The following is a 15945-nucleotide window of genomic DNA, read 5'->3' as shown; positions in this document are numbered from 1 at the left end:
GAGTATGATTGGAACAAAGACTTTGAGGGGTGATCGAAAGCAATAGATTTAGCATGAGATGCATACAATCTGATGATTATGGAACTAAGATATTAGAAGGGCACAAATAACTCAAGATCTTAAAGGGAGCAGGACCTCTAACTTCAGATGCAAGTCTAATGTATGTACATATGTAACTGTAAATAAGTATTTCCTGTTTATTCTTTCATTTGATGTGAACATCATTGGCAATGCCAACGTTTGTTGTCCATCAGACCCTGCCCTTCAGCAGAAAGGCTTGGTAGGCCATTTCAAAAGGCAGTTAAGAATCAACCACATTTGTCTGGATCTAGAATCCTATGCAGACTGGTTCACTCAAGGAAAACGGTTTCTTTCCCTAAAGGACATGAGTGAGCCATATGTTTTTAATGACAATCAATGCTTTTTTCATGGTCATCATCAATGAGACCAGCTTTGAATTCCAGACTTTAAAAAAATTACTATTTGAATTTAAATTTTACCACTTGCTGTCATGGAAATTAAAACCTACAACCAGGGATTTAGTCTGCACTTCCGTCTTCCAGTCTAATGACATTATACCATCTCCCATACGTAAAAAGTACGGATGGAAATATCATCAAGTTAAATAGTAGAAAATACACTACTACACAACAAAACATTGAATAACTTGCTAGCTAATTTCAGAGGGCTATTCAGAGTCAACCACATTGCTATGTGTCTGTGTCTGCAGCAGATAAGTTTTTACAACGACCTGACAATCACGGCCACCATTGCTGACACTAACTTTTTAATCAAGATTTATTCAATTCCTTAACTGCTCTGGTGGGATTTTAATTCCTATTTCTGACAGTAACATAACCAATGTTTGAATAAAACAGAAATTGCTGGCAAAACTCAGCAGGCCTGGCAACATCTGTGGAGAGAAAGCAGAGTTAATGTTTCAGTTCCAGTGACCTGAAATTCTCCTTCCGCTCTACAGATGCCGCTGGAAATACTCAGCAGATCTGGCAATTCCTAGTTTTATTTCTGATTTCCAGCATCTGCAGTTTTTTTTTGTTTAATATTTTATCAAACCCCTGTAGTAGCAAATCTTTTCAATGCAGGGTAATGTGGGCAAGCATAAAATATTAAATGAGTAATAAACATTGTATTATTAACAAACTACATTTTTTGTTTTGTAGACTTGCAGATTATGTTGAGTTAATGACATACATGAAAGACTTTTCAGTCTCACGACACAACATACTTGGTCAGGCATCATTTTATACAGCTTGTCTTGATTTTTCTCTTCAAGAAGGTATTGTAATTGATGACACTTAAAAATATCTAAATTTCTGTTTGCTTATTTTAATATTCTTTGTTTTATATTTCATGTGGATAATAATATTAAAATGAAAATGTCTTAAAGATAAATATATTTGTAATTTTCTACTTAAGAAATAGCAGCAAAGCAGGATGCTATTTGATTCATTAGGCAAAGTTTTATCATTACAGTCCTGTACACAGCAGGAAAGCCAGTAACAAACCAGAAACCCAATTGTTCAGTCAGCAAGCTATCTCATGACTCTTTAACAGACAATGATATATATTAGTATCCAATTTCTGGGTTCCCACATCAATCAAGATCAAAGGGATCATGGAGTGCATTTGTCAGGAGAAGCATCTAGTTAAACAGTCCTTAGAATGAGTGTCTATACATTGATTCCTGAAGGTGCAACAACTTAATGAATGGAAAAGAGAATTGGGAAGGCTGCCCTGTAAAATCAGATCCAATTCATTTGATGAGGCAGTGTCCAAAACACCTTTCTTTGTGAAAACAAGGAGTAGAGGTGGATGAACACAGCAGGCCAAGCAGTATCAGAGGAGCAAGAAGCAAAGCCTGTTCTGAGGATTGCCTACCTTAAGAAGTTACCCAGCCTTCCTGTTCCTCTGATGCTGCTTGGCCTGCTGTGTTTATCCAGCTCTCTACTTTGTTATCTCAGATTCTCCGGCTTCTGCAGTTCCTGCTATCTCTGAAACACTTTCTTTGTGGACATTTTATTAACTACTCTGTCTTACATTCTTTCCAAACACCAGTCCCAACTGTTTCAACTTAACAGCTATCCAGTTAATTAATTAATCAAAAATTCCTGCTTAACTATTACAGATTCCCTTCTTCATTATAAATAAAACTTTTGGAGATATAAAAACAATCCTTGAACAAAATAAATGAAGATTAAACTTACATAGTAACACAGCTGATCATAGCAAAATTACTTGTTTTAGATGTTATATGTATATATAAAAATGTATATTCACCCTTTCCTTAACAAAACAAATGTTAATCACAAAGTGACCAAAAGAACCATAGATTTTTTTCATGTTCCTATAAATCCTTATCGCATCTCTTTGACGATCACCAATAATTACTTGGAGGAAGCACCTTTGTTTGTGAAACAGTCTGGCAGTTAGTGTTTCAACCCATTTTGTTTTGCAAATGTAATTCTAACATGCATTATATGTTCGCAAGGTCAATCCTTAACCCTTTCTGAGCAACACCCTCTATTGAATACAAATTACCCCAAACATAATATCCACATGACATTCTACAGACCGACTTTACTCAGATTGTACAGGGACTCCTTTAGAATACAGAATAAATGCACCCTTGTACCTATAGCTTCCACAGGCACCAATGTTTCAACAGCCAAGGTACTTTAATTCACACCTTTTATTTTCTTGTTTTCCCAAGCTAACAAAAGTAGACATTATTATTTCCCACCAAGAATCAAATAATCCTTGCGTTGTTAGAATAGTCACCTGAAAAATTGGTATATGAAACATCAATTTAAAAAAAAGCATAATACTTTTTGGGTACCCAAGGCTGGGAAACTTAAGTATTTTTCTGAATTTAGTTTCCCATAATTGTACCCAGTTCCAAAACTTCATAATTGGCACCAGTTCTGGTGTGAGTGCATAACCAGCTTACCAGTCCAATCAAACTTTTTAACTCATTTCTTCCCTTTTGTGAGGACCTGGGGAATGCGAATAAAACTTATCCAAAATCAATCCTAATCCATCAGTGATAAAAAAAACTGTGTTTATCCTTCATATGTAGAATTTTCCAACGGCTTTTCCTATCTTCTTACAATAGTGTATCCACGGGAACCTTCTGGCACATATGTTACTTCGGTGCCAACTTTTGACAGTTATCCTGAAAGCAAATAATCTTGTTCTACGTATCTGTATCACTTTGTCCATGTTCAGTCAGCCCTTCACCTGCTATAATGTGTTCATTATAGCGTGGTCCAACATGTGTATGTGAAAGACATGATGCGTCACGACTTGCTATGATTCCTGTAAGTGTGTGATTTGTGCCAGTTGACCCCAAAGAATGCACGCTACCAGTTTGAATACCATGCTGTAAAATTAGTTTCTCCATCACTACTTAACCTGAACTTTCCACTCTTTTTGCCCTTCTATAATACACCAAGTTTGCTGGATTAAAATTTATTTCTGGGGGTCGCATATGATGCTGTAAGGCTTGCAAAATTTTCTATGAAATCGCCTTAATGAATGAAACAAAAATAGAAATTGGTGGACAAAGTTCAGCAGGTCTGGCAGCATTTGTGGAAGGAAATCAGAGCTAACGTTTCGGGTCAAGTGACCCTTCCTCAGAATACCCTTAATGAACACCTTAATGAATGCTCTGCTTTCTGCATAAGGGCAGTTCAAGTGCTCAGAAAAATTGGAGGCAATTGTAGTTTCTTCCCTAGCCAGGGGAAGATTACTCATTACTGAAGTGATTTTTGGATTCTCCCAAAATATAAATTGTAACATTTGCAGTGAACTTTTCACATGGATTGTACACATGCCAGGGCAGACATTAATTTACAACTTTAAGGTTCTTGAGTAGATTTGTAGCTCGGGATGTAAATGCTGTGGTAGGTTTGCTCGCTGAGCTGGTTCATTAGTTTGCAGACATTTCATTACCCTGCTGGGTAACATCATCAGTGCAGCCTCCGATGAAGCGCTGTTGTGCTTTCCTGCCTGGTATTTAAACTCTGGGGTCTGTTGGAATTGGTTACCTCATTTCTGGTTTTCCTTCACTGTGGTGTATAAAAAGGGTCTAGTTCCAAGTGCTCTCCACCAAGAAGGCCATCAACAAACACATTGAACTAGACCCTATATATACACCACTGCGAAGGAAAACAAGAACTGAGGTAATCAAATCAAACGGCCACAGAGTTTAAATACCAGGCAGGAAAACACCAACGCTTCATCAGAGGCTGCACTGATGATGTTACCCAGCAGGGTAATGAAACATCTTCAAAATAACGAACCAGCTCGGCGAGCAAACCAACCACATCAATTTACAGTGATAATGGGAACTGCAGATGCTGGAGAAGCCAAGATAATAAAATGTGATGCTGGATGAACACAGCAGGCCAAGCAGCATCTCAGGAGCACAAAAGCTGACGTTTCTGGACTAGACACTTCATCAGAGAGGGGGATGGGATGAGGGTTCTGGAATAAATAGGGAGAGACGGGGAGGCGGACCCAAGATGGAGAGAAAAGAAGATAGGTGGAGAGGAGAGTATAGGTGGGGAGGTAGGGAGGGGATAGGTCAGTCCAGGGAAGACGGACAGGTCAATGGGATGAGGTGGGATGAGGTTAGTAGGTAGGAGATGGGGGTGCAGCTTGGGGTGGGAGGAAGGGATAGGTGAGAGGAAGAACAGGTTAGGGAGACAGAGACAGGTTGGACTGGTTTTGGGATGCAGTGGGTGGAGGGGAAGAGCTGGGCTAGTTGTGTGGTGCAGTGGGGGGAGGGGACGAACTGGGCTGGTTTTGGGATGCTGTGGGGAAAGGGGAGATTTTGAAGCTGGTGAAGTCCACATTGATACCATTGGGCTGCAGGGTTCCCAGGTGGAATATGAGTTCCTGTTCCTGCAACCTTCGGGTAGCATCATTCTGGCACTGCAGGAGGCCCATGATGGACATGTCATCTAAAGAATGGGAGGGGGAGTGGAAATGCTTTGCGACTGGGAGGTGCAGTTGTTTATTGTAAACCGAGCGGAGGTGTTCTGCAAAGCGGTCCCCAAGCCTCCGCTTGGTTTCCCCAATGTAGAGGAAGCCGCACCGGGTACAGTGGATGCAGTATACCACATTGGCAGATGTGCAGGTGAGCCTCTGCTTAATGTGGAATGTCATCTTGGGACCTGGGATGGGGGTGAGGGAGGAGGTGTGGGGACAAGTGTAGCATTTCCTGCGGTTGCAGGGGAAGGTGCCGGGTGTGGTGGGGTTGGAGGGCAATGTGGAGTGAACAAGGGAGTCACAGAGAGAGTGGTCTCTCTGGAAAGCAGACAAGGGTGGGGATGGAAAAATGTCTTGGGTGGTGGGGTGGGATTGTAGATGGCGGAAGTGTCAGAGGATGATGCGTTGTATCCGGAGGTTTGTGGGGTGGTGTGTGAGAACGAGGGGGATCCTCTTTGGGTGGTTGTGGTGGGGGCGGGGTGTGAGGGATGTGTTGCGGGAAATGCGGGAGACGCGGTCAAGGGCGTTCTCGACCACTGTGGGGGTAAGTTGCGGTCCTTGAAGAACTTGGACATCTGGGATGTGTGGGAGTGGAATGCCTCATCGTGGGAGCAGACGCGGCGGAGGCGGAGGAATTGGGAATAGGCGATGGAATTTTTGCAGGAGGATGGGTGGCAGGAGGTGTATTCTAGGTAGCTGTGGGAGTCGATGGGCTTGAAATGGACATCAGTTACAAGCTGGTTGCCTGAGATGGAGACTGAGAGGTCCAGGAAGGTGAGGGATGTGCTGGAGATGGCCCAGGTGAACTGAAGGTTGGGATGGAAGGTGTTGGTGAAGTGGATGAACTGTTCGAGCTCCACTGGGGAGCAAGAGGCGGTGCCGATACAGTCATCAATGTAACGGAGGAAGAGGTGGGGTTTGGGGCCTGTGTAGGTGCGGAAGAGGGACTGTTCCACGTAACCACATCAATTTATAACTTTGTTAGTTTGCTAGGATATTATGAAGTATCTTATCTATCATTGCATGATTTCTATTCATAAATTCTATTACTAAACAGATGTCTTCTGCTGTGTTCACTGCCACATTGCTCATATTTTTCCACATAGCCTGAAATTTATCATAGGCAAATGCCTCCCCGTTGTCAATCAAGAATTCAGTTGGTGTCCCAGTCCAGTCCTTATCCAATTCTCCATTACCTTGTTCAGTATTACATTTCCTCTTCACTATATATTATTGTAAACTGATCAAATCTAATTGCCAGGTCTATGAAGTGCAAAATGATTTTCTTGTTCGGTTATCCTATATCCTCAAGTCAATTTCTACAACTTTGTTGAAGCACTTGCTAATGGGAAACTCATTGTGTGCCACAATGGGGTTCACGTTTTTTGCAGAAAACTGTTTTCATCCAGCTTTACGTTATCAGTGACCATCCTTCCCATTGAGGGTTGTAAAGAATTTTACCTCAGCAAGTCAAGGCAAAATGTTTTCACTGATTGACATTTGATTGTAAGATCTCATCAAAGTTTTGTTAAGATCCTGTGAATCTACGCATATTTACAACTTTCAAGGATTTTTTCACTGTTACCATGCTGCAAATTCAGTCTATAGGAGTTGTCATTTTCTTCATTACGTCCTTTTCTGACTCCTCTATCTCGTCTTTCAGGCTTGGTTTGAAGGTAGATGGAGCCCTTCTCAGAAAGTGCATAGTTGATCTCATTTCAAAATAACATCCATCAGGAAGGCCAATTAGTAAAGTTAGATCACTCAGGATTCAGGATGACCTTGCCAGTTGAATACAAAATTGGCTTGATGGTAGGAATTAGAGGATAGTAGTGGATGGTTGTTTTTTGGACTGGAGGCCTGACCTAGTGGTGTTCCACAGGGCTCAGTACTGGGTCCCGTTTTATTTGTCATTTATATAAATGATTTGGATGAGAATATAGGAGGAATGTTTATTAAGTTGGCAGATGACACCAAAATCAGTGCTATTGTGGACAGTGAAGAAGGTTTTCTAAAAGTACAAAGAGATCTTGATTATTGGGTCAATAGGCTGTGGAGTAGCAGATGGAATTTAATTTCAATGATTGTGATGTATTGCATTTTGGAGAAACAAACAAGGGCAGGACTTATACAAGTAATGATAGGCCCTTGGGTTCTATAGAGAGACCTAGGGGTTCAGGTACATAATTCTTTGAAATTTGTTTCATAGATAGACAAGGTAGTTAAGAAGGCATTTAACACTTGCCTTCCTTGCTGAGTACTTTGAGTATAGGAGTTGGGATGCCATGTTGAGGTTGTACTGGACATTGGTGAGGCCTGTTTTGGAATACTGTGTATGTTTCTGTTTGCCCAGTAATAGGAAGGATATTACTAAATTGGAGGGTTCAGAAACATTTACCAGGATGTTGTCAGGAATGGAGGGCTTTAATATCAAAAATAGGCTGGATAGGCTGGGACTTTTCTCATTGGAGTGCAGGAGGTTGAGGAGTGGCCTTATAGTGGTTTAGAAAATCATTAGGGACAGACAAGATAAATAGCAATGGTTTTTTCCTTAGAGTTAGGGAGTTCAAACCTGGGGGCACATTTTAAAGGTGGGATGTAAAATTTTTTAGAAAGCACATGAGGGGCAACATTTTTACATAGAGAATGGTTCTTGTGTGGAATAAATTGCCAGAGGAAATGATAGAAGCAGGTACAGTCATAACATTTAAAAGACATTTGGAAAAGTTCACAAGTAAGGAAAGGTTTGGAGGGATATGGGCCAAACACAGGCAAGTAGGTCGAGTTTAGTTTGGGAACATAGTTGGCGTGGACTAGTTGGACTGAAGGGTTTAATCCCATGATGTATAACTCTATGACTCTAGGAAGACATTAAAGACCTGCAAAACATTTTTAATATCCAGGTTCTGTTGAGCAGTCAAGTGATTCATGGCCTGCAAAGTGCTACAAAACTCTTCTGACACATGTACTTAGAAGTCATGTTTTAGACTTGTTCAGCTGAAATCTGGCTTAATTTCTACTGTCTTGAAGTCTAGATCTTTATCTTTTCAAATGAATTGGGCTCTCACCTTCATCTGTCATCTTGGATGGCTATTGGTCCATCATTTGGCAATGTACCTGGGTCACCAACCTGGCTACTCTACGCATGTCTGCAAAGCTCACCATGTTGCATGAATGACCAGTGTCTATCTGATACTTTGCATTTTTTGATACTCTTCTTCTGGAATCATCATTCTAACAGTCTGACAATACATTTATCATCTTTAGACCTGACAATATGAACCTGTTGTGTCATGTTGAGTAATTCATGAAAATCACTGGCTGACTGTTCTCCAACAGCCAATCTTTGGCTTGTTTTCTTGTTTTCTAATTAGGTACTTGCCCGCACACTGATACAGATTCTTAAAGTTAGAGCACTACTCGTCTCATGCTGAACCTGCTTTTTTCTTCCTTTTGTGTGTTGCCCTGTGCAATATCTATATCCTGTCCTCAGATTTTGATGCATCTGTTGGCTCTTCTGAAAATACTTCTCCCAATTTCCACAAAACTGTTCTCATTTGGCTTGAAAAGTCTATCAGCATAATGCATAGTCTCATCTACTCTCCCACAGCAGTATTGAGGGCAGGTTTGTCACTCTCAGCAGACATACTGTTAGGGTGTGTTCACTTATGCCAAAGGCAAATCTATCTCTGATAAGTTTATACAGGATTTGGCTGAAAGTGTTACGTACAATGTAATATATAGTATTGGTCAATGGTGCCCGTTTCCCTTGACCTCAGATATTAAACGCATAATGCTCAAAAATTATATTAATGGAGGTTTCAAAGTAACTCTTTGTAGTTTCAACATTACTTTAATCTGTCTTCTCTGCTCTTCAGTATGATTTAGGGTGCATCCTTTTATATGGAATCCTTTTCCCAGCACTGATGACAGGCTGTTACTTTTATTCACTCAGACTTTTTATTCAACTTCGTAACTATCTCATAGTTTCGCCACAATCGTAGAAACATTTCAAATTTGTCTCATATCTCCTTTCATTTCTGCAACATCAGGACCGGAGAAATCACAGCCAATCTGACTCACTCAGCTCTACAATGTAGCCGCGTGTGTATTTTTTATTCTTCCCTGGTGTATTTTTACAGTAACTTGCTCTCTTACAGCACTGAAAATTCACTCCATTTCAGCTGTTCACTTCTGACATCATGTTTCAAATAGTTGCCACAAACTAAAGTGAAAACAAGATAATGGGAACTGCAGATGCTGGAGAATCCAAGGTAATAAAATGTGAGGCTGGATGAACACAGCAGGCCCAGCAGCACCTCAGGAGCACAAAAGCTGATGTTTCGGGCCTAGACCCTTCATCAGAGAAGGGGATGGGGCGAGGGAACTGGAATAAATAGGGAGAGAGAGGGAGGCGGACCGAAGATGGAGAGAAAAGAAGATAGGTGGAGAGAGTGTAGGTGGGGAGGTAGGGAGGGGATAGGTCAGTCCAGGGAAGACGGACAGGTCAAGGAGGTGGGATGAGGTTAGTAGGTAGATGAGGGTGCGGCTTGGGGTGGGAGGAAGGGATGGGTGAGAGGAAGAACCGGTTAGGGAGGCAGAGACAGGTTGGACGGGTTTTGGGATGCAGTGGGTGGGGGGGAAGAGCTGGGCTGGTTGTGTGGTGCAGTGGGGGGAGGGGACGAACTGGGCTGGTTTAGGGATGCGGTGGGGGGAGGGGAGATTTTGAAGCTGGTGAAGTCCACATTGATACCATTAGGCTGCAGGGTTCCCAGGCGGAATATGAGTTGCTGTTCCTGCAACCTTCGGGTGGCATCATTGTGGCACTGCAGGAGGCCCATGATGGACATGTCATCAAGAGAATGGGAGGGGGAGTGGAAATGGTTTGCGACTGGGAGGTGCAGTTGTTTGTTGCGAACTGAGCGGAGGTGTTCTGCAAAGCGGTCCCCAAGCCTCCGCTTGGTTTCCCCAATGTACAGGAAGCCACACCGGGTACAGTGGATGCAGTATACCGCATTGGCAGATGTGCAGGTGAACCTCTGCTTAATGTGGAATGTCATCTTGGGGCCTGGGATAGGGGTGAGGGAGGAGGTGTGGGGGCAAGTGTAGCATTTCCTGCGGTTGCAGGGAAAAGTAAACAGCTGCACCTCCCAGTCGCAAACCATTTCCACTCCCCCTCCCATTCTTTAGATGACATGTCCATCATGGGCCTCCTGCACTGCCACAATGATGCCACCCGAAGGTTGCAGGAACAGCAACTCATATTCCGCCTGGGAACCCTGCAGCCCAATGGTATCAGTGTGGACTTCACCAGTTTCAAAATCTCCCCTTCCCCCACCGCATCCCTAAACCAGCCCAGTTCGTCCCCTCCCCCCACTGCACCACACAACCAGCCCAGCTCTTCCCCCCCACCCACTGCATCCCAAAACCAGTCCAACCTGTCTCTGCCTCCCTAACCTGTTCTTCCTCTCACCCATCCCTTCCTCCCACCCCAAGCCGCACCTCCATCTCCTACCTACTAACCTCATCCCACCTCCTTGACCTGTCTGTCTCCCTGGACTGACCTATCCGCTCCCTACCTCCCCACTTATACTCTCCTCTCCACCTATCTTTTTTCTCTCCATCTTCGGTCCGCCTCCCCCTCTCTCCCTATTTATTCCAGTTCCCTCTCCCCATCCCCCTCTCTGATGAAGGGTCTAGGCCCAAAACGTCAGCTTTTGTGCTCCTGAGATGCTGCTGGGCCTGCTGTGTTCATCCAGCCTCACATTTTATTATCTTGAAAACAAGATAAAACAGACATAGGGGTCATAAGAATGTGGCAAATCAACTTGTACACTGTGTACAACTGCATTTCTCAAAATACGGTCTTCTTCAGCTTTCTCTACATTAAGCTATAACTGCCCTAAATTCACCTATTTCACATCCCATTCACATACCTGTCCATTACTGTCATTTCACTGTTCACTAGGCTTTCATGTTGCATATTATTTACAAATTTTAAAACTTTTAAAACTTGGGATCTTCACCGAAATCTGTCATTAATACAGATCAAGAAAAGCAGCAGTTCTACTACCCATTCTTTAGGAACCCTAGTTTATTCCTTCATCCAATCCCAGAAATGTTGTACTACGTGAAGAAGGTGGCTTACCATCTGGTCAAAGGCAAATACGGACAGGCAATAAATGCTTTCCTTGCCAGTGATGAAAGAATAAAGAAGCTGAGAACCAGAAGATGTAAGGTTAATGTGATTCGGAACACACAGGGAAAGGTGACTTGAAGAAAAAAACCTTTATGCACAAATGATTATGATCAAGAATGCCTGAATTTTAGTCTTTCAAAAGGGAATTTTAGAAATTCCTGATGTGGGAAACAAATTACAATAATAGGAGGAAAGGCTGGAGTGTGCAGCTAGGTAAATTGTTCTTGCAGTGAGCAGATAGTTGAACAAATAAGTTAAATTGTAACCTTCTGCACTTTGACAATTAATGATCGTATTCCATATCTAGATTATTACTGTCTCTGCTGTGTCGAAAAAAAACGGTCTTTGGACATCCTAAAGATAAACATGTTGCTCTGTTCTTCTATCTAATCTGGCTGCTGGCGTCCAAAGTACCTGCCCAATTTAGGTAGTAGACATTATGCTTTAGTCTATATGGCCTTAATATCCCAACTCCCATGCTCACTCCACCCAATTTGACCTGTCAATTCAGCTAAAGGAGACCAAAGCATTGAGCTAGGTTATCAAAAAGCCTGGTACAGGCAGGATTTGAAAATCACAGATTAGAAAGTCACTGTCCCCAAAGTTTTCTAGAGGTCCCAACACCTTCTGGACGGTTCATAATTTGTGAAAAGCTGTTGATGCCATGTAAGGTGCTCAGCTCAGCTAGTAGGGCATTTCTCAGAGACAAGACATCCTTTGAATGAAGGGAAGAAGTCCTGTCTTCAGCCAGTTAATACTTGTTAGAGCATTCAACTTACTGTAGATCAAAAAGGTATTGGCAGGGCATGTGTTCCCTGCTGACACTTCAGGCTCTGCGGCTAAGAACCCCACTATTCAAAAAATCTTTCCTATTCATTCTTCAGAATAATATCACTCATCTTAAGTTACATAACAATGCAACTTTTAAAAGCAATGTAAAGATATTTACACCAAATGTATGCACATTTTTATGTTTGTAATGTTGACCAAAAATATATTGTCGTCACCTGAGGTATTTATTTTGATTACAGGTTTCGCACTGAGGCCATTTGATGAATGCCTTGCTTTTATCAATGGAGTAATTGATGATCCGGTTTTAAAGTCTGAAAAGAACTTGATGCTTGCGCTTTATTCATCAGTAGCACTCTGGTAAAGTTATGTTAATTGATTAAAATAAGAAAAATGTGTATTGCTATCTTATTATTGTTAATCTTGGAAATAACATAGCCCTGTACAGTTTTAATTTTGAAGCATAGTCACTGTTGTAATTTAGAAAATACAACAGCTACTTTATGCACAGCAATCTCCTACAATGACAATGGCCAGATTTACTCTTCTTAGTAAAAACTTTAAGAACTGTGCATGGTGTAAATCAGGAACAAACTTGCCTGAAAAGCTCAGCAGATCTGGCAGTACCTGCGAAGAAAAATCAGAGTTAATGTTTTGGGTCCAGTGACCCTTCATCAGAATTGTTCTGAGTTCCGATGAATGTTCACCAGACCCAAAATGTTAAAAGTGATTTCTCTTCACAGATGCTGCCAGACCTGCTGAGCTTTTCTAGCAACTTCTGTTTTTATTCGTCTTTTCAGTGTTCATGATTGAGGGGTTAAGATTTGGGGAAATTTTCCTATCTTCTTTGAAGTGCTGTCTTGAAGCCATTTACACCCAATTGAAAGAACAGGGCTCTGATTTAAAGTATGAAGGACAGTACCTCTGAGAAGTTCCAATTCAAGCTCACATCAGAACTATTCTTCTGCCCAATATAAATAGTATGTTCCCAGTGAGCCCTTTTCATGCTATTTGATGAGCAGTGGAACATTAAAGAATAAATTGCATTTATGTAGTGCACACAATATAGAAAAATATCTTAAATCACTTGACAAAAGCAATATTAAGCAATTGATGGAGAAGAGATTTCAGTGAGGGTTTTAAATGTTCAAAGTCCTTGAATTTAGGAAACAAAATCCCCACTGCTGAAAAACAGAAAAATTCCACTCGTTTGCTTCAATTTCTTGACTGATAGGTCCTCTGATTTAAAATAGAAAAAACACCATCTGTTCTTTCAATTTCAATAGAGGTTCCAACAAAGATTTGTTTTGACAGCTGAACCACATAAGAATATTTGGTGAATTTTGAAAGCTTCTAATAACTTAGTTAAGCAGGAGCTGGTGTATTTGATATGAATGACAATTTCATGAGGTTACTAAAGGGTATCATCAGAGCAGCAGGATATTCGACGTTTTGGGTCAGGGCCCTTCATCAGTCGTGATGAAGGGTCTCGACCCGAAATGTTGACTCTCCTGCTCTGATACTGTCTGACCTGCTGTGTTCCTCCAGTTCCATACTGTATTGACTCTGACTCCAGCATCTACAGTTCCTGCTACCTCTGAGTTATTGAAGGGCATGGAGGTGGGTGAAAGGAAAGTTTATGGAGTATTATATCAACCTTGAAAGTTGGCCTGATGTTCCATTGAATGGATGCAGGCTTTCTAACCATCCCATTCTAGTGCTTGCATTCCATTGCCTTAGGAGTTGGAAAACCTGAAGTCCACCTGTCCACATCTCTGGAGGTATCAGCAAAGGGAATGGGCTCAGGAAATGGCTTGGCTCATGTTTCACCAGGTTTAGAAATAAATAGGTCATTCTCAGATTGTTAGGCTGTTGATTTGCGAATTCCACAAGGATCAATGCTTGGTGCTCAACTGTTCATAACATATTTATGTGATGAAATATGTATCCAAGATTGCTGATAATAAAACAGCTAGGTGGGAAAAAAAGCTGAGTAGGATGTATAAATTCTGCAAAGCTAAATAGATATGTTAAGTGATTGGACCAGAAAGCAGGAAGGGAGCTATGAGGTTTGTTTTTTGAGTTTGTAAATTATCTAACAACAGCAAAAAGCATAAACAGCAAAATGAAGCAGTAAAGCGAATATTTTATAGATGGCAGAGGACCATCATGGCTCAGGAATTAAGTACTTTACATCAGCCTGTGCCAAGGATATGATGCTATCAATGTCACAGAAAAAGAGATGATAGATTTGCTAAAACATATTAAATGTTTATTTTAGAAAGGCTAGCTGCACTTCAAGTTGCTAAATCACCTGAGTGGGTTGTATGCATGAAAGGATCCTGAGGGGTATAAGGTTTGGAATGAAAAAGTCATTGGCCAAAATTTTCCAGTCCTTCTCAGGTGTTTAATGAAAGGCCACATCTGTACTCTGATATTTCCTGCTGGTTGCAATCATACCTAGCTCATATGAAGATGGTTGTGGTTGTTGATGGTCAGTCATTTCAGGCAAAGGACATCTCTGAATTCCACAGGGTAGTGTCCTAGACTTAACCATCTTCAACTGCTTCATGATGTTCTGTCCATCATAAGTTTAGAAGTCAGAATGTTCAGTGATGGCTACGATGTTCAGCACTATTTACAGCACCTCAGATGCTGAAACAATTAATGTCCAAATACAATGAGACCTGGATAATATCCAGGCTTGGGCTGAAATGTAGCAAGTAACATTCACACCTCACAATTACCAGGTAATAACCATCTGCAATAAAAGGCAATCTAATCACTGCACCTTGATATTCAATAGTGTTACCATGGTGAATGCCTCACTTTAAGCATCCTGGGATTTGCCAATGACCAGAAACTGAACTGGAACAAAAAAAAGTTGCTGGAAAAGCTCAGCAGGTCTGGCAGCATCTGTGAAGGAAAAGACAGAGTTAACGTTTTGGGTCCGGTGGCCCTTCCTTCAAACTCCAGCAACTTTGTTTTTGTTCTAGAAATAGAAATGGACTAGCCATACAAATATAGTGCCTATAATTGCAGGTCAGAGGTTAGGAATGCTATAGTGAGTAACTCATTATCTGACTCCCCAAAGTCTGCACCCCACCTCCAGGGCGTAGGTCAGGAGGGTGGTGCAAGACTCCCCACTTGAATGGATGGGTGCGGCTTCAACAACACTCCGGAAGCTTGACACCATCAGGTCAAAGCAGCCTGCATGATTGGCACCACATCCACAAATATTCAGTCACTATACCTTGAATTCTCAGTAGCACCAGTGTATATTATGTATATGGTGCACTGCAGAAATTCACCAAAAACTACACCCTCCAAACCTGGGACAACTAGGAGGAGAAAGGCAGCATATACATGGGAACTCTACCCACCTACAAGTTCTCTCCAAATCACTCATCATCCTGACTATGATATATGATGCTTTTCCTTCAATGTCATTGAGTCAAAATCCTGGAATTCCCTCCCTGCAGCACATGCACTTTAGATTAGATTAGATTACATACCCTACAGTGTGGAAACAGGCCCTTCGGCCCAAAAAGTCCACACCGTCCTTTGCAGCATCCCACCCAGACCCATCCCCCTATAACCCACACACACAGCTAAACACTAATTTAGCATGGCCAATCGACCTAGCCTGCACATCTTTGGACTGTGGGAGGAAACTGGAGCACAAGGAGGAAACCCACACAGACACAGGGAGAATGTGCAAACTCCACACAGACAGTTACCCGAGGCTGGAATCAAACCCAGGTCCCTGCTGCTGTGAGGCTGCTTTAGTCGTTCAAAAATATAACTGACATGCTATAAAAATGGAAGGCCATGGAAAAAAAAGAACGTAGCAGCATAGATATGAAGTTGTCCAAGTGACAGAAAACAGAGCATACTTGTAAATAGTTACTATGTAGATGGGAAGAGGTGATGTTCCCTGGTAT

At 41.8% G+C, this 15945-nt stretch overlaps 1 protein-coding gene across 1 annotated transcript in view; it reads left to right on the top strand.

The window, feature by feature from the left end:
• The window catches only part of LOC125454013 (adenylate cyclase type 10-like), a 161679-nt gene extending 149314 nt beyond the window's left edge, over positions 1 to 12365 (top strand). The window contains exons 29-30 of the mRNA XM_059647653.1: positions 11520 to 11622; positions 12225 to 12365. Coding sequence (XP_059503636.1) covers positions 11520 to 11622; positions 12225 to 12365 — 244 coding nt within the window. The remainder of the gene's footprint in view (positions 1 to 11519; positions 11623 to 12224) is intronic.
• The last annotated feature ends 3580 nt before the right edge of the window (positions 12366 to 15945 follow it).

The sequence above is a fragment of the Stegostoma tigrinum genome, chromosome 7, assembly GCF_030684315.1.
Source record: "Stegostoma tigrinum isolate sSteTig4 chromosome 7, sSteTig4.hap1, whole genome shotgun sequence".
Classification (NCBI taxonomy): domain Eukaryota; kingdom Metazoa; phylum Chordata; class Chondrichthyes; order Orectolobiformes; family Stegostomatidae; genus Stegostoma; species Stegostoma tigrinum.
The sequence above is the reverse complement of the archived record's forward strand: the minus strand, read 5'-3'. Positions and strand labels throughout refer to the sequence as shown.